General features: G+C 39.4%; 2 protein-coding genes across 2 annotated transcripts in view; one reads left to right on the top strand and one right to left on the bottom strand.

The window, feature by feature from the left end:
• Positions 1–17,595, top strand: part of LOC124552607 (aminopeptidase N-like) — a 272,739-nt gene extending 255,144 nt beyond the window's left edge. The window contains exons 18-20 of the mRNA XM_047126932.1: positions 803–943; positions 6,028–6,109; positions 16,945–17,595. Coding sequence (XP_046982888.1) covers positions 803–943; positions 6,028–6,109; positions 16,945–17,112 — 391 coding nt within the window. The 3' untranslated portion in view covers positions 17,113–17,595. The remainder of the gene's footprint in view (positions 1–802; positions 944–6,027; positions 6,110–16,944) is intronic.
• A 3,102-nt stretch (positions 17,596–20,697) lies between these two features.
• LOC124552322 overlaps positions 20,698–23,416 on the bottom strand; it is a 220,062-nt gene continuing 217,343 nt past the window's right edge. Inside the window, exons 43-44 of the mRNA XM_047126594.1 lie at positions 23,206–23,283; positions 20,698–22,156 (exon numbers count right to left, since the gene is read on the bottom strand). Coding sequence (XP_046982550.1) covers positions 22,124–22,156; positions 23,206–23,283 — 111 coding nt within the window. The 3' untranslated portion in view covers positions 20,698–22,123. The remainder of the gene's footprint in view (positions 22,157–23,205; positions 23,284–23,416) is intronic.

Genomic DNA, 23,416 nt, shown 5'->3' with positions numbered 1-23,416 from the left:
GAGGCAAAGGTCCCGAGTTCGAGTCTCAGTCCGGCACACAGTTTTAATCTGCTAGGAAGTTTCGAAATACACCTGTTTTCAGGATTTTAAATGAGATGTCCTGCAACTGGTTGGCTGTTATCATTTACTGTGAAGAATTTCAACAGTTGCTGTTTCAGCCATGTTTAAAATCTTGAAATATGTACCTGCCCAGGTTTCAAAGGCTGTTTCAAAATACATGGACATCTCATTTAAAATACTGAAAACAGGTGTATTTTACTTCTGATGAAGGTATATTTAGATATACCGAAACCGTTGTCAAGGATTTTAATAAATCTTTGTCCTGCAACTGGTTGGCTGTTATCATTTACTGTGAAGAATTTCAACAGTTGCTGTTCCAGCCATGTTTAAAATCTCCCAAAATTTCATTATTCTACAATAACTATGTTTGGCATTGCAATTTTTCCCATCAGTGTCCATTCTTCCTCCCACATTTATCTCACAAAAAGACTGTGAAGGAAAAATTGGAGAGATTTGGGCTCACATGGAGGCTTACCAACAATTACTTTCCCCATGAACTATTACACACTGTAAGGTGGCTTGGGGAGTAGAGGTAGAGATAGGTGTAGATGTAGATATAAAAATATGGAACAATTTTGTTCTTGATCTCCCATTGTGTTTCTGCTGCCACTAATACATAAGAGCTTAATCAACACTAAAAATGGAGAAAATTTGTTTAATATAATTAAGATTTCCATCCCCATTTTATTTTTGAATACTTATTTCTTGAAGTTAAGAAGTAAACTACCTTCTTTGCTTGCAGGTTGTTAACTGCACCTCTAGAAGGAAAGATTCTGGATATTCAAGATACACCAACAGTATGGCAGGCAGTTCCAAGAAACCCTGCTGCACGCACAGTAGCATTTGAGTACATAAGGGAACAGTGGACTAATCTGACCAGCAGGTAAGTAACAATATACATCATCAGACTCTTCTAATTCCTTGCATAGGCAACCCTTTGAGGATTATTCAAGTGAAAGACAAAAATTCGACTTAGTAGCTGAAGTTAGGCATTTAAAAAAACTGGAAGCTGGCCAGCTAGTATGTTGCTTAGTACACATTACCTGCCTGTGCACAGTTGACATTTCTGAGAGACTGGTTAATAAAATTGACCATCAACAATAGACAGCAAACTGCCATGTCATTATTGGGCTCATCCATATATTGTTATCACCTGTGTCATTGGTTCTCAGTCCTTTGCCAACTGAGGAAAAATTTATGTTCTGCATCTGCTGCATCCACTTCATTCTCTAAGTAGGTGAAACCCATGCTGTACTTAATTGTAGACAGCTACCTAGATTAACGATTTTTCCAGAAATTTTAATTTCACTCATTTCTTTTATTATGATTTTCCAGACTGCTCATTCACACAGTGAGACACAATCATGGGATGCAATTCATTGTTTCATTTTCAAAGCACCTTCTATCACATTTGATATCTTGGCATGCCTGTAAACCTCTCGTGTTCTATCTGACATTGCTGTACAATGCCCTCTGTTTGGTCGATATAATAGTAACAGTACTCGCACAGTAATTAGCTTCACAAAGCATTTTGAGTCCTATATTTTTTTTGAATTGCTACACTTCTCCTGGGAACCTACCAAGTGAGGTGGTTAAGACAGCAGTAAGACACTGGACTCAAATTTGGGAGAACGTAAGTTCAGGTTGCCGTTCAGACATCCAGATGAAATTTTTCCATGTTTCCCCTAAATTGCTTGAGATGAATATTGGAGGGGTTCTCTTGAAAGGCCACAGCTGATTTTCTTCCCCATGTTTTTCCAATCGGAGCTAGTGCTCCATCAGCAGAGTCCACACAGAATACTGTGACTGACAGATGCACAGTCGGCAGGGCACACTTGGGGAAAGCGGTAGTGGTGGGGGTTACAGGCAGGCACGGTTGGGGAAATGTCAAGCCCCAGAGGGGAACTGCCATTCTAACTGTGACCTACACTCACATTTATTGAAAATACTAAGTGGAACACCTTCACTCCCACACTTGCATGTGGTGACCATTCAGAAATATCTGTCACTTCTGCTTTGATTAGTATCTAAAAAGAATTCCGCCAGAAATACAGTGATTTATTTTCTCTTGGCTTATTAACCATTCGCAACTTCCAGAGAAGTGTCATGAGTGGCGAATTTTGAGTAAAATCTACACATTTCTCTTATTACCATGTTAAAATTTGCTTCTTTTTGCCAAAACACAACAGAGTTTACACTGTGTCACCTCTCTAACATGTGCAGATGCAATTGCAGGAGAATTCTGAAACTGTGTTTTATTAAGTTCATTAAGTGAGGAACTGAGGGAAAATAAAGTCAGTAACTTATTTAAAAAAGCACATCCTCTGTGCAAAATAAACATGTAATGTCTTAACTTGTGTTCTTCCAAAATCCATAGCATTTCTTGTTTCACCAGCTATCGATGGCCCATAAAAAATACATTCTTTCATCAAAAAAGTCTGTAGTTAATGGAATAACATGGTAGATAATGAAGTTTCACTTAATAAACATATGGTAAAAATATGCTCTTCCATTCTATCATTTACCAAAATCTCATTTCGATATCTCAAACTGTTGATGAAATATTAGGAAAGATCTGAATATTTCTCTCTGGCTATAATACTGGAGCAGCACGATTGCAGGTGAGTGTGCTACATCAGGTCAATTTTCTAGAGACTGGTGATGGATAGACACCTCCAACCACACCTAAAGAAAAATTCGGTATTTTAGCTAAATTTCATATGCATCAACATATTAAGCAATTTGCATCCAAACGCAAAATCATAGCGACCCCCAATTTTCATTGCAAAGTTTTTCTAATTTTGCAGTCTTACTTTCAAGTAAATATCACAATAACTACACCATTAATGAAATGATGGGCACATCATCATGAATTTGAAACAAAAAGCTATAAGTGATGCAAAAATGAATTTTTTACCAAAAAATTTCTGTAAAATCATTTGGGAACCCATGGCAGTAGGCATTTTTCAATTCTGCCATCGCTGACATGCTGAAAGGTGGCAGACACTGATGGCCTCTCCTTCCAAACAAATGAACAAATTCACCCAACACTTTCAATGTAAATTCATCACTGTGTGTCAGCCACCATATCCTTCACCAACTCTAACTGTCTCACTGCCCTTTCTGTGGGGCCTTCTACTATTCTCTTATTTCCAAAAGCCTCTCTCTCTTTTTTCTTCTTCTTCTTCTCTCTTTCTCTCTTTTTTTTTTTTTTTTTTTTTTTTTTTTATATCTCTTGATGTGGTGCATTGCTGGTTGTTATTGTTATCTTGTACCCTGAATAGAAAGAAACAGGGTAGTAAAGCCAGTCTGTATACTATCAAGATCAAGGTGGTTTTGAGTATGTTGTGGAAGTTATGGTGAAAAGCACTTACGCATCCACCACACAGTCCCTATCTCTCCTCATGTGATTTCCATAATTTTTAGAGCTCTGAAAAAAGAAATTTGTAGCCTTCAGTTTGCTTTGGACAAAGAAGTGCACATCTGGGGTTCAGTTTTCATTTGACCGTCCTTTGTGTGTGTCAATGTTCGGTTTAAGCTGCAGGAATTTGGTTATGATGTCGTATCTTGGCGTCTCTTCAAGTAGATTAAATCATTGAGAAGTTTCTTCCTCGTGAAGATTTATGACTTGCAAATTTTTCTGTGTGATTCCTGCTCATGCGGTTTGCTGCTATAATTTCATAGGCATCTGCTGCCAATCGGTTGACATAAGAGCTTTTTGCATATTCTACCACATCATATTGTAAAAAACTACTGCTGGTGAAACCAATGTTTGAGCCGCAGTTACAGCTGTCGTCTTTTGGGTATACTGGTGTATTTTTGCTGTCCAAAGTCACTTAACATTTTATCATGCTCACTCACTGAGCTTGATATCACAGAAAATAATTTTAAGAAACATTGATATGATTGTTACCATCAGTTGGAAGGAGTGGAAACTTTATTACAGTAGGCCACAGCACTGGAGGGAGTGGAAATCTGCTGTTGCTTGTTGCTTCTTACAGTGTGTGCCATGATTTTTATTCATTGGCAGATCAGGTATTCCTCGTACTGGATGTAGCATCCACTTTGATGGTTACTTGCTGATAGTGCTTGTGTCTCACATTGTTAGTGAGGCCTTTTGTGGTCTTGTCAGAATAGGGAAAGCCTGAGTCCATTCTCTGTATTCAGGTTGTTACAATGTTTTAATATTTTGATGGCCCCTCTTATCTCTGAGTTTCAATCCCTAGCTGCTTGGGTAGTATGCAGATTTCATTCAATTTTATTTCCTTGCTGCAGTCTTTGTGGCATTCAGCCACTGCAAATTTATTGTGCTGCCCAAGTCAAATGTAGTGCTCCAGTGACGTGACACCGTATCCAGAAAACTTTTATGACAACTGACAGTGGCTGCAGAAGCCATTGCAATTATATTCTCTATATAGTTGGGATTTTGCCCAATCCAGTGCAACATCGCAATAGCAAATTTGTGGTGAAGCTGGAAGTCCTTTCACTTAACTGCTTTCACAATTTTGACTTTGTAAGCGTGCAAAAGATGTACCTTGTGAGCTGTTGAGTGAAGGATGTTAAGCTCTTGCGGTGCTCGGTGAACTTACTTTGGTGGGCTTCTTTAGAAAGTGTCTCTGATCTATTCTATTTCATCAGATTTGCATTTTCTGCCACAAACTGAAACATCTGTTTACATTCCCAGTGGCTAGGAACTTGTCATGCCGAGACTTACGCATCCCAACATGTTGTGGTTCCCTTTGAACTTTACATCAGATATGTCTTTGGGAAGCAATGGGTGATTTTCTTTCCACACACCACACCATGCAAGGCCTCTCTCTTCAGACGATCTGCTTGTGAATTAGCATCTGACAGAAATTGTTTGGAAAAAAAATCCACACAAAACTTTGAGTTGCTTTGCATGATGAAGCAAACCTGAAGTATTTGTCTCACAGTTTTAGTAAATTACATTTTGAAATAGGGGAGGTTTCATGCAGACACACTGTACGTATGCAGGACGTCCAGGCTAAAATATAACAACATAAAACGTAATAACTTGAGAAGCAATTGAGGTATTTATTTACAGACAGCATGTTTCTACAAGTATGGAAACTCAGAATGCTTTTTTCACACCTAATACACCATGATATGCACACTATTAGTGGCATGGTGTATATTGGAAACAATGTCCAAAACTAATGAAAGCTGTTAAAAGTATTTTATTTCTACACATTTGTTATTCACTACAAGTGTCTTTCTAATAACAAGGAATGTATTTCTGATGCTGCATATCATTTCTTTGTTAGAATTAATGTGACATTGGTGAGTCATATTCTGTACTAAAGTGGTGAATCTGGTTCTATACTACAATGACTGTGACATAGTATCCAGTTTCATCACAACATGAAGACTGATTTAATTTGTGTGTCTTTAGAAAATGACTAATCTTCTCCAATACTTAACAATAAAATTGCAAAAATGTGAACTCATCACTCTGTGCTTCAGGGATGCTTTTCTCACAGGCCTCATCTGTAATGACCTGCAAAATCTGGCAGTGACTGCAGCCATTTTCATGGAAGACTTGGCAGCACAGCTATAAAAAGATGAGGTTATTGATGATACAGCAGTCAATTACAACTTTAAACTGGCCAGAAACCCATACATTTTGTTACTTCATACTACTACAAGACTGTATGAAATAGCAGTTCTTTGGCATAGTGTGTTCCTGATATTCTCTGTACTGATATCTGATCTGGTTTCAGTATATTGCCCCATGCTTTACACTATCTTGTGATAGCACTGTTATACTCAAATCCTGGGAGCACGCCACTAATCAGTTGTACTGAGAAAATTCGAGAGATTAGGCCACAGTTCATTCTTCTACCCTTTACCAAAAGACATGTTATTGTTTTTCTGAAGTTTTAAAGAACACACTGTATACTGAAACCTAATTTAACAGCTAATCAGTGTGTAACGAATCACTTACAGGTTTCCTGATACAGACTACCCTCTTAACGATATGCTGGATGGAGCAACTGCTGGATTGAGTACAGCAGAGCAACTAGATCAGGTAAGCAAATTAACACATAACACATCATGTGAATTGGAAGAGTCTTTGCTGGTCTTATGTGTAATTATTAGTTGTATTCCAGCTTGTCATGCCAGGGGGCCTGGGTTCGATTCCCATCTGGGTCGGAGATTTTCTCCGCTCGGGGACTGGGTGTTTGTGTCGTCTTCATCATCATCATTTCATCCTCATCAATGCGCAAGTCACCGAAGTGGCGTCACCTCGAAAGACTTGCTCCAGGTGATCAGGTTTACCAATCGGGAGGCCCTTGCCACACGACATTCCATTCCATTCCATTAGTTGTCTTAATATTTAAAAAGTAGTAGCCAATATTCCTTGCAGTACCTTCCTGTTGCAAACTCCAATAAGCTTTGGAAGTGTGACCTTAGTCTGTAGTGACAGAGGGGTGAGAAAGAGAAGAAGAAAGCAAGCTAAGGTGTGTTGAAAATAAATTGAGATTTTTGACAGTTTGGTTCAGGAGAAGGGACAACACAATTGCCCAGTTAATGTACAAACAGATCAGCATGCACAGGGAAAATAGTTGTCAGACTGTCAATGAACGTTAGCTTGTAGTTTCAAGTGTGAGTGGCTTCCATGTCAGTCAACTCTTGTTGTGGAACAATGTGTCAAAGCTCTGGAGTGTTCTGCTATTGTGAACTGATGTGTTTCTTTTAGTATTGCTTGAGTAGCAGCATCTTTTGTTTCATAAAGGTCACCATAATAGAGGTCATCTGAGAACACATCACTGGCTACAAATGTGTTGATTAGAAGCCTAATTCCATACCCCAGACAAGATCATGAAATTGTGTGCAGGACAACTTTGAACTGGAGTACGATAGGGCGGGTTCTGATTTGCAAGAAAGGTGGACAACATTCGTATTATGTTCATAGTGCTGAGAACGGAAGGAAGGTAACAAAGGTAAAGCAACACCAGGTTGTCCTTTGCTTCAAATATCAGTCAAGATAAGATGTTGCTTCTGATGTATAGCCAAGACTAATGCATTCCAGCAAGATGCAATTCATGGATCTGAGAACCATACACTAAATAAACTTCTTTTCAGCTTTAAAGAAGGAGAATTATTCAATAAGTAAAAGCCTCCTCTTCGAAACAATCTTCAGGAGCTCAGTTTCTGGCATGAAAAATTTTAACATCTGAATTTTTGTTGTTGAGAGAAGTGATATGTTTCAGAAGATTTTAATGGACAAGTGGGTAAGCTGGGTGCTACCAAAGTTGTAGGATAATTTGGGGAGGATATTGTGAATGATAACTCTAGTCTGCTAGAAATGTCTGGACAGTACAGTTGTAAGATAGGGAATGTTTCTTTTTATTATTATTTTTTCAACATAAAGAGATTCATAAATATACATGGATACAGCCTACAAGGAAGTTACACTCTACAATTGATTATGCTACTGGAAAAGGGAGTAATCATACTGGTGTGGAGGACTGTGAGCAGAATGTGGATCTGACCATTTCCTGACTCAATGTACTCTTTGGTTCCCCTTTGAAAATATTAGTAGGTGGCCAAATAATTGTAATGAGAATGGAGGGAAACTGGACCAACCACTTTATAAGTTAAGTTTACTTCAGGATTCTCCAGTTTCCTTCTTATACAAGCAGAGATTGATAGGGAAAACTACATCAGACTGGTGATGCCACCGTGGAAATATTCATGAAGTGGCCTTCAGACATCTCGTGTGTGTGTGTGGGGGAGGGGGGGGGGGGGGGTAGTGACACACTATTCACTATCATATTAAGGAAAAAAATTCTTGGTTTGCCAGCCAGGTGAGTCAAAACAATGAAATCATATCATATTCAAAACTTTATCTATGTTTTAATCTTGGTTGGAATTCATTCATAGTTCCATGTATCTTCACCAAAAATTTGGCTAGGTTTGAATTCAGCTGCCTGTTTCATAAAATGAAGCAGACTCCGAGCCATAGTAAAATACTTTATAATGCGAAGAATTCAGTCTTGGCCAGATTTTCATTTCTTTTAAAAGCATATGTAAATACAGGGCGATCAAAAAGTTTCCATTTCAGGGTAATGCTGTAACATATGTGCATTGTAGTGCAACTCCAGCTAGGATACATAAGTACCAAGATGAAGGCACGGGGATTGGGGCGTTCATGTCTTTCTGATGTGCATGCAGTAAATGTGCAGAAACATGAAGTATGGTGAGATTATCACCAAATGTGTCCAAACGGGACATATTATTCTTGTCTTGTCTGCTGAAGGAGAGACATCTGTAGACATCCATAAGAGAATGAAGAATGGATAAGGGGTAGCATGTCTGTCAGAAAACATCATTGTGGAATCATTTTGCCAAGTTCTGTGGTGGCTGCGATTCAACATAAGATGCCCCATATCGCAAATGTCATAATGTGGAAGTTACACCAACTCTAGTAGGGGAACTCGAGTACCTGCCCAATAGACCTGATCTTCCCCAATTATAAGCCACTACTTTAATGGATAAATTACATTTTCTGAATCACGACCTTCTGTCTGTATTAATTGAGGACTGTGAGTTGGGAAACATCCTTGTGTGCATCATCAATACAATAAATCATTTGCATCTTCATGATTGCCAGGAACTTAATTGTGAATTTCAGGATAGAAAGTTCTTCGATTCATCTTCAGGCTTTCTCTCTGCCATTCCTCTCTCGAACAGCAAGCAGAAAAATTGAGCACTTTAATCTATCCATTGTTGTCGTTGTGGTCTTCAGTCCTGAGACTGGTTTGATGCAGCTCTCCATGCTACTCTATCCTGTGCAAGCCTCTTCATCTCCCAGTACCTACTGCAGCCTACATCCTTCTGAATCTGCTTAGTGTCTTCATCTCTTGGTCTCCCTCTACAATTTTTACCCTCTAAGATGCTCTCCAATACTAAATTGGTGATCCCTTGATGCCTCAGAACATGTCCTACCAACTGATCCCTTCTTCTAGTCAAGTTGTGTCACAAACTCCTCTTCTCCCCAATTCTATTCAATACCTCCTCATTAGTTATGTGATCAACCCATATAATCTCCAGCATTCTTCTGTAGCACCACATTTCAAAAGCTTCTATTCTCTTCTTGTCTAAACTGTTTATCATCCATGTTTCACTTCCATACATTGCTACGCTCCATACAAATGCTTTCAGAAACGACTTCCTGACACTTAAATCAATACTGGATGTTAACAAATTTCTCTTCTTCAGAAATGCTTTCCTTGCTATTGCCAGTCTACATTTTATATCCTCTCTACTTCAACCATCATCAGTTATTTTGCTCCTCAAATAGCAAAACTCCTTTACTACTTTAAGTGTCTCATTTCCTAATCTAATTCCTGCGGCATCACCCGACTTAATTCGACTACATTCCATTATCCTAGTTTTGCTTTTGTTGATGTTCATCTTATACCCTCCTTTCAAGACACTGTCCATTCTGTTCAACTGCTCTTCCAAGTCCTTTGCTGTCTCTGACAGAATTACAATGTCATCAGCAAACCTTAAACGTTTTTATTTCTTCTCCGTGGATTTTAATACCTATTCCAAACTTTTCTTTCGTTTCCTTTACTGCTTGCTCAATACACAGATTAAATAGCAACGGGGAGAGGCTACAACCCCGTCTCACTCCCTTCCCAACCACTGCTTCCCTTTCATGTTCCTCGACTCTTATAACTGCCATGTGCTTTCTGTACAAATTGTGAATAGCCTTTCAGTCCCTGTATTTTATCCCTGCCACCTTTAGAATTTGAAAGAGAATATTCCAGCCAACATTGTCAAAAGCTTTCTCTAAGGATACAAATGCTAGAAACAGTGGTTTGCCTTTCCTTAATCTTTCTTCTAAGATAAGTCGTATGGTTAGTATTGCCTCACGTGTTCCAACATTTCTACGGAATCCAAACTGATCTTCCCCAAGGTCGGCTTCTACCAGTTTTTCCATTCGTCTGTAAAGATTTCGTGTTAGTATTTTGCAGCTGTGACTTATTAAACTGATAGTTTGGTATTTTTCACATCTGTCAACACCTGCTTTCTTTGGGATTGGAATTATTATATTCTTCTTGAAGTCTGAGGGAATTTCGCCTGTCTCATACATCTTGCTCACCAGATGGTAGAGTTTTGTCAGGACTGGCTCTCCCAAGGCTGTCAGTAGTTCTAATGGGGCTTTGTTTCACCTTTGGTCTTTCAGTGCTCTGTCATACTCTTCATGCAGTATCATGTCTCCCATTTCATCTTCATCTACCTCCTCTTCCATTTCCATAATATTGTCCTCAAGAACATCGCCCCTGTATAGACGCTCTATATACTCCTTCCACCTTTCTGCTTTCCCTTCTTTGCTTAGAACTGGGTTTCCATCTGAGCTCTTGATATTCTTGCAAGTGGTTCTCTTTTTTCCAAAGGTCTTTTTAATTTTCCTGTAGGCAGTATCTATCTTACCCCTCATGAGATAAGCCTCTACATCCTTACATTTGTCCTCTAGCCATCCCTGCTTAGCCATTTTGCACTTCCTGTCGATCTCATTTTTGAGACGTTTGTATTCCTTTTTGCCTGCTTCACTTACTGCTTTTTTGTATTTTCCCCTTTCATCAATTAAATTCAGTATCTCTTCTGTTACCCAAGGATTTCTACTAGCCTTCGTCTTTTTACCTACTTGATCCTCTGCTGCCTTCACTATTTCATTCCTCAAAGCTACCCATTCTTCTTCTACTGTATTTCTTTCCCCCATTCCTGTCAATTGTTCCCTTATGCTCTCCCTGAAACTCTGTACAACCTCTGCTTCTTTCAGCTTATCCAGGTCCCATCTCCTTAAATTCCCACCTTTTTGCAATTTCTTCAGTTTTAATCTACAGTTCATAACCAATAGATTTGGTCAGAGTCCACATCTGACCCTGGAAATGTCTTACAATTTAAAATCTGGTTCCTAAATCTCTGTCTTACCATTACATAATCTATCTGAAACCTTTTTGTATCTCCAGGGTTCTTCCATGTATACAACCTTCTTTTATGATTCTTGAACCAAGTGTTAGCTATGATTAAGTTATGCTGTGTGCACAATTCTACCGGGCGACTTCCTCTTTCATTTCTTACCCTCAATCCATATGCACCCACTATGTTTCCTTCTCTTCCTTTTCCTACTGTCGAATTCCAGTCACCCATGACTATTAAATTTTCATCTCCCTTCACTACCTGAATAATTCCTTTTATCTCATCATACATTTCTTCAATTTCTTCGTCATCTGCAGAGCTAGTTGGCATATAAACTTGTACTACTGTAGTAGGTGTGGGCTTCGTGTCTATCTTGGCCACAATAATGCATTCACTATGCTGTTTGTAGTAGCTTACCTGCACTCCTATTTTTTTTATTCATTATTAAACCTACTCCTGCATTATCCCTATTTGATTTTGTATTTATAACCCTGTATTCACCTGACCAAAAGTCTTGTTCCTCCTGCCACTGAACTTCGCTAATTCCCACTATATCTAACTTTAACCTATACATTTCCTTTTTTAAATTTTCTAACCTACCTGCCTGATTAAGGGATCTGACATTCCACACTCCGATCCATAGAACACCAGTTTTCTTTCTCCTGATAACGATGTCTTTCCATGAGTTCTAATTTCTCTTATTACATTGTGATGATTGTTCCTTCCTAAGTAAGTGGACGCCAACAAAATATTTTCAAATCTGAAGAAGAGGTAGGTGATTGAAATTTCATGAGAAGAGCCTGCCACAATGAGAAATGCCTTCCTTTTAATGATTTCCAGAATCATCTGTGTGGAAATGACATATCGTATGTGTTGCACCCTTTCCTTTATTTCACAATAATACATAATGAACTGCCCTTCTTTGAACTTTGTCTGTATCCTCCCACAGATGGCTGAAGAGAATCATTCATCTTGACAGAAGAGCAACCCTTCAGCAAATTGCTGCAGATTTCAATGCTGAGCCATCAAAAAGTGTCAGCGTGCGAACCATTCAACAAAACATCATTGATACGGGCTTTTGAAGCCAAAGGCCCACTCATGTACCCTTGGTGACTGCAGGACACAAAGCCTTACGCCTCACCTGGACCCATCCACACTGACACTGAGCTGTTGACGACTGTAAACATGTTGCCTGGTCGGACGAGTCTTGTTTCAAATTGTATCGAGCAGATGGAGGTGTAAGTGTATCGAGACAATCTCAAGAATCCATGGACCTTTCATGTCAGCAGGAGGCTGTTTGAGCTGGTGGAGGCTCTGTAATGGTGTGGGGCATGTGCAGTTGGAGTGATATGGGACCCCTCATATGTCTACATACGACCCTGACAGGTGACACATACATAAGCATCCTGTCCCATCACCTGCATCTATTCATGTCTATTGTCCATTCTGACGGATTTGGCTAATTCCAGGAGGATAATGCGACGTCCCACACATCCAGATTTGCTACAGAGTGGCTCCAGGAATACTTTTCTGAGTTTAAACACATCCGCTGGCCACCAAACTCCCCAGACATGAACATTACTGATCATATCTTGAATGCATTGAAACGTGCTGTTCAGAAGAGATCTTTATCCCCTCGTACTCTTACAGATTTATGGACAGCCCTGCAGGATTCATGGTGTCAATTCCCCCCAGCACTACTTCAGACGTTAGTCAAGTCCATGCCACACCATGTTGGTGGCACTTCTGCATACTTGCAGCAGGGGCCCTACACAATATTAGGCAGGTGTATCAATTTCGTTGGCTCTTCAGCGTGGAATGCTAGTGCAGCCCATTCTTGAGTACTGCTGGAGTGTTTGGGATCCACACCATGTTAGGATTATAGGATGACATCAAAGCAGTTCAGAACTGTGCTGCTAGATTTGTTGCCAATAGGTTTGATCAGTGCACAAGTATTTTGCGAATGCTTAGTGAACTGAAATGGAAATCTCTGAAAGGAAGACAACACTCATTGTGAGAGACTATTTCAAAGATTTAGAGGACCAGTATTTGAGGTTGACTGCAGAATGATTCTACTGATGCCAGTGTACATTCCACGTACAGACCACAAAAGTAAGGTAAGAGAAATTATAGTTCATACAGAGGCTTTTAGACAAGTAATTTTTCCCCCGTGGAACAGGAATGTAAATGACAAATAGCGGTACCCTCCACTATGCAGACTCATACCATCTGGTAAGTCTCTCCTGACCCACCATTCTGGGTGACTTTTCTGAAATCTACCCCTTCCCCTAAACCTCTTCAGCCCTTTTCCTTCTCCCCTCTTCCTTCCCCTTTGTAGTGGTAGTTGAATTACGTAACCATTACTGCACCTCAACTCAACCTCTCGATACCAGCAATATTCTACTGTGTTTCTGTAAAGTAGTTAACATGTTTTTGAGACAACATTCAGATTTGATTTCATTAATGTAGAGGTGCTTTGATACATCGATATGTTTATGTTGCAATGATATTATTCTTATGTGTATTCTTTCTTTTGTCACTATGATCTTTGATGTACTTGTAACTCTTGATTTTTGGGCGCGCAAGCAGTTTGTTAGAGTGTCGGACATTGAGAGAGTCAAGTCTTGGGCATCGTGTTGGAAAGACGCATATTGTAGCCAGTTTATAAAATGTGAACTTTAACAGTGAGGAAGATGTTTTCAAGTATGTTTTGTATTGTGAAGTGATGTTTTGTGTGTTACGTGATATTGCAGCAAAAATAATAAAAAAGAAGTGTAACTTAAATTCGTAGTACTGATTACTTTTTTACATCACCATTGTCCTGCAAAAGTGTAATCTTCAAGAATGGTTTTTGAAGCACATCTACAAAACTTTTGAATATCATAGTATAAAACCTAGGCCTCTTTGCATCCGAGATTGGAATCATCACCACCTAGATTTTCGACGATTGAGCCATGATTTTACAATGAGACCAGTGAGGGAAACATGAAAAGATGAGTGCTTAGTTTATCCATTATTACATGAAATGACTTTATTAACTGTGCTCTAATGACACCTGCCACATAATAACTTTGTTGTTGCCCGAAAATGTAGAATTTAGCAGCATGAGCAACACCACATTCATTATTAAATTTTGACCTTTGTAGTGGTAGGGTTGTTAGACCTTCAACCCTTCTGCCATAAGGAGGAGCCACTGGCTCCAAAAGCTTGCATAAGTGTAATCATCTTTTATGTGTGTTCTCCTGCCACCGCTCAGTGAGTAGATTGTTCTTATCTATCGAGGCACAAAGTATGTGTGTAGATTCAGTAATACGGTATGGTACTGTTTCTGGAAAAATTGAGCAGTGTATTGTGCATACTGAAACTACAGAAATAATCGCTAAAAACATGTGAACTGTACCTCCAAGGAAATTGTGTTGGTCATTATTTAAAAATCTGCAGTTTTATACCAGTGCAGTTGTACCACCCATTTTTTGATCTGTCTCTTGTACTCTAATCAAATGATTAGCATCAGTATATTATGAGATGAGTTAACTACAATTCACAATACTTTTCCCACTTCTAGCTTTACTTGGTCATTTAATTATACATCACTTCAGGCAGATACTCCTAGATTGTTGTTACTACCATCAGGGATTTGTTGAGAATTGTGCAGTCAAAGAACAATCAGTTTTTCCATTTTCCATTTGCTCTACTGTTTGGAAAAGTGAACCACCAAGACTAGAGTGATGTGATCACAATGAAATTTATTCCACAGACTAGGGACATGACAGTATTGTAGACCTGTGCGTGCACTGTGACTGTGGAAATTCAGTACAGAGTAGCACCACCACATGCTGCAATCAGAGCCACTAGATCTCTCAGCAGGAAATTGAAGAGCGCCTGAGTATGCAGCTGGGGAATACTCTGCCACACAATTTACTGGTGCATTCACAAAGCATCAAGTATGGCTGCAGGAGGATCCTGAACAAATAGGTTGCTGACTGACCATATTACAGACATGTTTGATGGGCAACATGTCAGGCAAATAGGCAGACCAAGGAAGCAGTAGATCCCTTCGTTGTTCCACGAAGGCTTGCATATCCCTCCCCACATATGGACAGCAGTTGGCCTGTTGAAATGTGGCATCTGCATTGGCCTTCAGGAGGGGCAGTGCTTTGGGCTGTATAACATCCCTGATGTAGCAGGAGCTGTTCATATTGCCCTCAAGTTGTAGGAGGCGAGATCATGTGTTATAGGTAATGGTGCCCCAAACCGTCACACTCTGCATTTGTCTGCGTTGCGGCTCAACAATACAGTTTACCTGATGTGTTTGTTTTATCCTACCTTCTCGTTGAATATGGGGTGCCTAGGAAACCTGCCTTCTCAGATCGCTAGACAACAATTTCAGCAAATCGTATTAATCAGTTTTTATTACGATAATATAAATGGCAATACTTAAGAATGAGATTTTCACTCTGCAGCGGAGTGTGCGCTGATATGAAACATCCTGGCAGATTAAAACTGTGTGCTGGACCAAGACTCGAACTCGGGGCCTTTGCCTTTCATGGGCAAGGGCTCTACCATCTGAGCTACCCAAGCACAACTCACGCCCCGTCCTCACATCTTTACTTTTGCCAGTGTCTCGTCTCCTACCTTCCAAACTTTACAGAAGCTCTCCTGTGAACCACTTGCCCACGAACAGCCAAGTTCGAGTCTCAGTCCGGCACACAGTTTTAATCTGCCAGGAAGTTTCGACAGTTCTTAACTTTGAGAATTTACAATGATGTGTCACAAATAAAGGGTGACATGCAAATAAGAAATCTCTTCAGTATATACAATTCCAATACAAGGGAAGTAATACAGTGGATTCTTCCATCCAGGTCACTGGTCTGGACACTTCTGTAGAACTGCCAAACTCGTAGAACTGGGCAGCCAGGCACTGCGGCACTTGTGTCCTCTTCGTGTAGAGGGCACTGCCGTCGTGTTGTTATCCTGGAGAGGAGTCTGTCAGTTTGCAATTAGCTGTCGTCGTCTCACAGCCATCTCTGCTCTAACATTCCCACCTGGTGTGCCGGCACTTGACTTCATGCCGGAACAGCGTCCACCGTGGTGGCGTTGAATGCGGGTGCAGCCATCATTGTAGGACAAGTTGAAGAGGGGTTTATCCGATAATAATACATTTTGTCACTCAATATACCAGTGTCGGCATTCACGTGCCCATTGCAGTCTATGGTATTGGTGGGTTCCAGAGAATGGAAGTTGACACAATGACGTGTGTCACCAGTCTAGTCCTCATAAGTTGGCATCGAATCTTTTCCCTAAATCTCTCTAGTCCTTTTCCTTCACCCCTCCTGCCAGAAGAAGGAGCCACTGGCTCCAAGAGCAAGCTTGTGAAAGTGAAACCGTTTGTGTGTGTGTGTGTGTGTGTGTGTGTGTGTGTGTGTGTAATACCTATTTCATTCATCTTTTCAGAGTTACGAGGATTAAACTGGGGCAGTTCTCTTAGGTTCTCATGTGTAAAGGAACACTTGACAATGGAGTTACATATTTCAATTTTTGCTTTGCTAACCTCAATTTCAGTTCCTGTCTCATTTGCTAGGTACCAGACACTAACTTTGTTGTCAGTAACAGCCTCTACATATGACCGGAGTTTCTTTGGGTTCTGTGAAAGACTGCATGACAACATTCTGTTATAATAGTAAAGGCATCACGCATTCCTCTCTTGACAGCCAAATGAGTTGCATTCAGCATCTCTCTGTCTATAACCTTACACTTTGCTGTACACTTATAAATCAGTATTATCTGTTTCTTTAAAATTTCTTTACAGTGACTGTATACAATGTAGGTTCCTTCCCTTTATGAAATGTTGTACTGGGTACATACCTATCCAGTGCATGGTCAGCTATTCTTTTGAGCTTTGATAGTTGTGTTCTTTTGTTCTTGCAGCTTAAAGCTTTCATAGATTCACATCAAGGCCAGTTCAACTTCACAATAACAACAATAGAGCGTGCTGTTGAATCTCTGCAAGAGAAAGTGACCTGGAGGCAACGTTTTCAGGCTGACATTGCCGAGTGGCTCAATTCACCTGCTTCTGGTCTTTCAAGGGAACTATAACATTCTGGATCAACACAAAACAACTACTTCCCCAATGGTGCAGTGTACATAAACAGTGTTACAGCTCATCATGAGTGTGAAGTGTCTGTGTAAGTAGAAGTCTCAAGTGATACACTTTTATGGTATTGTGTTTGGTATCAGCATTATGTGTTTATGGCTTTACTTTCAAGTATTGTGTAACAACCTCTTTTTTCTAAAGAAAAAGAAAACTTCCTGGTGTTGAAGCTTCAAGATACTGTTCACTATTTGCAACATTCTGGAAACCTTCAGCCATACCATGTGAGGACAATATCCAAACACCATTGAGTCTTGTACATCTGGGAACATTCCAGTAATGTCCACTCTAATAAAGAAGTTACTTCCAGTAAAATTTGGCTTGATTTCTGAACAAATAGTATCGCACTTTTCAAGTTGAGTAGCCACCATTATGTTAGCTTCTACTTAATTTAAAATACAAGAATAAATGCATTACAGTGTTGTTAATAGTTGTGTGTGAAGTACAGATTATCAAAAATCCTCTTATATTTAAACACCACTTTACTTTTACTTCTAACACACTGTTAACTGATTAACTATTGTTTGAAAGTGAGCAGATAATAATGTTAAGTACTTTTTATGATCTTTAATTTGCTGAAACTTTGACAAAATTATCATAAATATCCTCAAAGCTATTTTGATGTTTGGATAAGTACTCGTAACCCATACTTCATTTAAAAATTTCAAAATATCCAAATGGGAAACTGTCTCAGTGCTGTTCATCAGCTCTTTCTACATCTACATCTATACTCTGCAAACCACTGTGAAGTGCATGGCAGAGGGTATGTTCCATTGTACCAGTTATTGGGTTTCTTCCTGTTCCATTCACGTGTGAAGCACAGGAAGAATGATCATTCAAATGCCTTTGTTAATGCTGTAATTATTCTAATCTTATCTTCATGATCCCTATGTGAGCGATATATAGGTGTTATAGTATTATCATAGAGTCATCATTAAAGTCTGTTCTTGAAACTGTGTTTATACACTTTCTCAGGATAGTTTATGTCTATCTTCAAGAGCCTGCCAGTTCAGTTTCTTCAGTATGTCTGTGACACTCTTCCATGGATCAAACAAACCTGTGACCATTCATGCTGCCCTTCTCTGTATACATTCAAATCCCCTGTTAGTCCTATAAGGTATGGTTCCCACACCCTTGAGCAGTGTTCTAGAACCAGTCACACAAGTAATTTGCAAGCAATGTCCTTAGTAAACTGATTGCACTTCTCTACTTTAACCTTGACTGAGCCTACCTGATCATTCCATTCATATCGCCATGAAGTGTTACACGCAGGTATTTGTATGAGTTGGCCAGTACCAACAGTGAGTTATTGATATTATGGTCATGGGATATGGAATTTTCGAAGCAACTGTTAACATTAACTAGTTTTGTTTTATCAATATTTTTATTATATTTGGTACCAAAATCTGCTGCTTTTTGTTCAAAACAAGATACAAAGCCCTCATTTAACACTTTCCTGACATGAAATGCTGTGTTATATGAGAGATCTGTTTCCCTTTCAATTATCCTTCTATCTAATACATTAAAGCAGTCTAGCTTAAACAGATTCATTCCAGTCCTCAGTTGGCATAAATTGGCAAAACTAGGAAGCCTACGATTCAACAGCATATTATTTGCTTCATAGCCGAGTGGCCAACCTTTAAGGTCCTACAATACTGTAGTGAAGTAGCAGCAAAAACTCCATTGTTGAACATAAGTTAGCCATGTGGCCAACAGTTGTCTAACCAAGTGCACTGTTGACACATAATCCAAGTGATGCATGTTCAGTAGTAGCTGTCATTTCTTTATGATGATACTTAGACAACAGTGTGTGTTTCCAGTCTTGTGCCGAGGAAAAGGTTTCTTCTTGAAGGCAGAAAATTAGAAGATGTGTGCCTTCACCCTAGGCGAGGGCCAATCTTGCCATGGCCTCAGTACGGCCCTGCTACACATCCACATGCACATGTGCCCCCCCCCCCCCCCCCCTCCCTCTCTTCCTAATTCATAAATATGTATTTTCCTAATTATTAAATATATTTGTTTTGCCATGTGATACACACACACGCACACAATTTAGGGTATACAGTTTAGATTTAAACCCCCCACCCCCCTCTGTATCTGACAAGCAACCATTAAACCTAATAATGGAAAATCCAGGATGGTATGTAACAGTATCATGAAAAGGAAAGTTGCTGCTCATCATGTAGTACAGATGCTGAGTCACAGATAGGGAAAACAAAAAGACTGTCACAAATAAAGCTTTTGGCCAGTAGGGCCCGTGTCAAAAATAGACAACAGACACACACACACTCACACAAATATGCTCACACACACAGGACTGCAGTCTCAGGCAACTGAGACCACACTGCGAACAGCAACAACACCAGTGCATGATGGGAGTGGTGACTGGGTGAGGGTAAGGAGGAGGCTGGGCTGGTAGGGGGAGGGATAGCAGGGTTGGGGTGGTGGACAGGACAGTGATGTGCTTCTGGCGAGTGCGCAGGGGCGAAGTGGGGAGGGGAGGTAGTGGAAAAAGGTTCCGATAACCCTCCTAGCCTCAACCTTTGTTAGTTATTGTCCTCTCCCATCTAGCTCCTTCTCTGCTCCCATTCCAGCACTACACAGCCTTCATTCCGCCATCACCCCCTGTCTTTTTACTTCTCTACTTTTTTGCTACCCCACCCCCTCCACCTCTCTGCTGCCCGCCATCTAACCTCCTGGCTGCACTACCCTCTGTCGACCTCGTCCCAGCGCGCTCCCCAGCAGCATGTCACAGTCTGCTACCCCTACCCTACTATCCCTCCTCATTACTCCACCCAGTCACTACTCCCATCATGCACTGGTGCTGCTCCTCGCAGTGTGGCTTCAGTTGCCTGAGACTGCAGCCATGTGTGTGTGAGTGGTGTTAGATGAATGTGTATGTGTGAGTCTGTCATCTTATTTTGATGAAGGCCTTACTGGCTGAAAGCTTTATTTGCGACAGTCTTTTTGTTGTGCCTATCTGCGACTTGGCATCTCCGCTATATGGTAAGTAGCAACTTTCCGTTTCATAATCATTAAACATACATTGTCTAGCAGCCTTCGAAGTAACTGGTACTTTGGAAAAACTGGTAATATCATAGGACACAACTAGAAGTATTACAAAGGTTAAGTCAAAAGTTGTCTTGGCCTTCCTTGAAACATGCTTAAGTTTGCTTCTTTCAAAGTTTCCTTGTGGCTTTAAAAATGTAATTACAACAGCTCGGCTCCACCATCTGTGTGTGCAGAGGATGACGGAGAGCTGTCACCCAAATCCTCAAGTCAGTAGGTATAATACTATGGAAGCAATGTTCTGGCGCATAATAAGGTGTGTAAGTAGATTCAGAAATTTAAAAATTACTGATTAAGTCTTAATATTGGAGGGAGGCTGCATAGTAAAATGAGTTATGTATGGAACACCTGTTCTTTTTCACAATATATTTAAAAAAGAAAATGCATATAAATTATTGATTTGTCCTTGTAAAGTATTTGACTTGGTGTGACAAAAAATAAAGAAAGATGATACACACATATATGTAACATACAGTTAGTTTATTTTTGTATTTATAATAAAAAAGACACTGATTTATCTCACTCTTATAGAAGTTTACAGCACTCTGAATGAAACACTAAAAAATAGTTTTTAATTACAAAAACATTAATGACAACTTTCTTTTTCCAAAATTATTGCAGTGTTTCATTCTTCAGGTATAAACAATTAGGGAACCCACACATCACTCATTTGGCACTCAACATACTCACAAACATAACTCTGCATTGTTCATTCAAAAAACAAAAAGGATGAGTATTCAGGTTTCTCCATCAGTTAAACAACATTTTCAAACTCTCCCCAAAACAACGAACAAAAAGATATTTACACAGGAAGCTGCTCTGCTTTTATTTAACAAAAGCTGTATTGAAATATACAAATATATAAATTATTTAAAACATCTAATATAGTTATTTACAAGCATGTGTTCACCTCTGTTTTGAAGGAAATAATGAATAGTATGTGGCACGTACTAATATGTCATCATACTGAGAACTGCTATAGGGTAAGATAATTAAGTTATGTACTGCTATTGTGGTGACAGTTCAAGACCTTACATTCAGGAAACAAGGCTTCTCTTTCATAATCTGATAGTCAACTATAATAGTAAAAATAAACGTCACAACCATAAATGAGAAGCAACATGCTTTTTAAGTGAAATTTTTAAGATACGTTCATCTTGTGTGTGTTACAAACACTGAAGATGGTAGTGTCTAAGTTACATTTGATGAGCACAACATATCTGACAGTTTATAATCATCCCATTAGACAAGTGATGCACAGTTACGTTGTTGTCATTTAATTCCTTGGATGTAGAGCCTTAAAAAAAATAAGTCATATGCATAGCAGTCACAAAATAATTCTATCACCAGTTTTTCTGCTGTTGTGTATTTTGATATGGCTTTTATGTAGATGCTAGCAGTGTTCTACATTTGATAAAAATGACCTCAGGAAACTAAGAAGCTATCTTGTTTCTGAGCAGGTGGCAAACTACCCCAAGAACATGCAGTGGCAGATTAAAGGAAGTCCTGAAAGCATGATGACACATTAGTCTTACGAAATCTACTGTGACTATGGCACAGTACAACGTATTTAAAATAAATGTCTACATAAAACTGCTCCTTCAGTGGGCACACAGAGAGCTTGAACATAATGTTGTTCAAATTATGGATATACATTTAGTTACTCCAAGTTAACATAACAGTATTCAGTCCTTCACTATATTAAATACGATAACACACTTATTATGTCTCTGAAATGCAGCCTGTAACAGTCACATTCTTTTCACAATTTCCTTCATTTCAAGTCGACACACAATGGCTCCGTTTGGAAGTGTCGGATCTTCACTCTCGAAAGCCTCGCAGTGCAAGTGATGTAACAACCTTCTGCAGTTGCACTGAAGGCTTCTCTCACAGTGAGTCAAAATTTGAAATGTCACTTCCCTGCAAGCAATTAAAACATGTTTCTTGAGTACCTCAATGAGAATTTTTATCACAAGAGTTTTATCCCTGATGTTATATTCTAAAAGTTAATGAAAGGAGGACTAGTAAAAATGAATAGTGAAATCCAAAAACAGGGCACCATTACCATTTTGAATTAAATACCAGTAAGATACAAATATTCTAAATTAAAAGTAACCTTCCATTTTCTTATCTAGTTACATTTCTGTCTGCCAGAAGGTTTAAGACAGTCTGCTGGACGTAAAATGATACAGTGCGTTATACCTGAGTTAGTGATAAAGCTTGGAGGCACTGTACACTGTAGTAGGGGACACTCCCAAAGACTAGAGACTGTTCACACTGCTTACTGTGTACAGTTTCATAGTGTAATGCAGTATGTTGTTATATTCTTGCGAGATTCTACACGTAGCTCAGAAATTCACGTCGGCCAGAAGAAGAAGACGACGATGTCGACAGACCACTAAGTTGAATCTGGGGAAAGTGCCAGCGCACATTTTGGATAACTAACCAGAAAAATAGTATTTTTAGAGGAAGTTTCCAATTAAACCACTATAGTTCCACATTTAAGATATATTTTTTATGGTATAAAATGTTACTGTTGAACTTAAAATATAATAAATTTAGATATTAAAAAAAAAAAAAAAGAACCTGAATCATTACAGTACTCAAAATGGTTTATTAATATCAACAACCAGTTAATTGCTGAGACCTGCAAAAATGGGTTTATTGCTTCTTTGACATTTGCGCTACACAATAAAATTGATAATGCTGGGCACAGACACACACTTTTCTGAAAAATTGCTCAGATGGAGTGCTTAGCACTGCTGAACTCTTGCAATCTTGCCCTATTTTCTTTGGATTAATTTTGACAGAAAATTTGCTAATGATGATGGTGCACTGTGTTCAATTATGTGCCTTCTGCTGGGAGAGCCTGATGTCATACACAATATTCAGCAGCCTGGCTCGCTTTTCTGTTTTGGCTGCTCAGTCGGCATCAAGTGCTGGATAATCTGAAGAGGGAGTGAACTTACCCTGTCCGGTGTGTACAAGTGCGACTGTGGCATCACAAAAGTAGAGCCGATGTCCCTCTCTGCCATTGTGTGCCCCTCCTGTCAACATAAGGCAATCAAAATAGTAATATTCCACATACTATTACCTTGCAATGATTAAGACTTCCAATTTTATACACATGCTAAAACAAAGGCTCAGCCATGCAAACTTAATTTGGAACCCATAACCTAT

The sequence above is a fragment of the Schistocerca americana genome, chromosome 10 (assembly GCF_021461395.2).
Source record: "Schistocerca americana isolate TAMUIC-IGC-003095 chromosome 10, iqSchAmer2.1, whole genome shotgun sequence".
Classification (NCBI taxonomy): Eukaryota; Metazoa; Arthropoda; class Insecta; order Orthoptera; family Acrididae; genus Schistocerca; species Schistocerca americana.
Note: the sequence above shows the minus strand (reverse complement) of the source record. Positions and strands in the feature narration are given on the sequence as shown.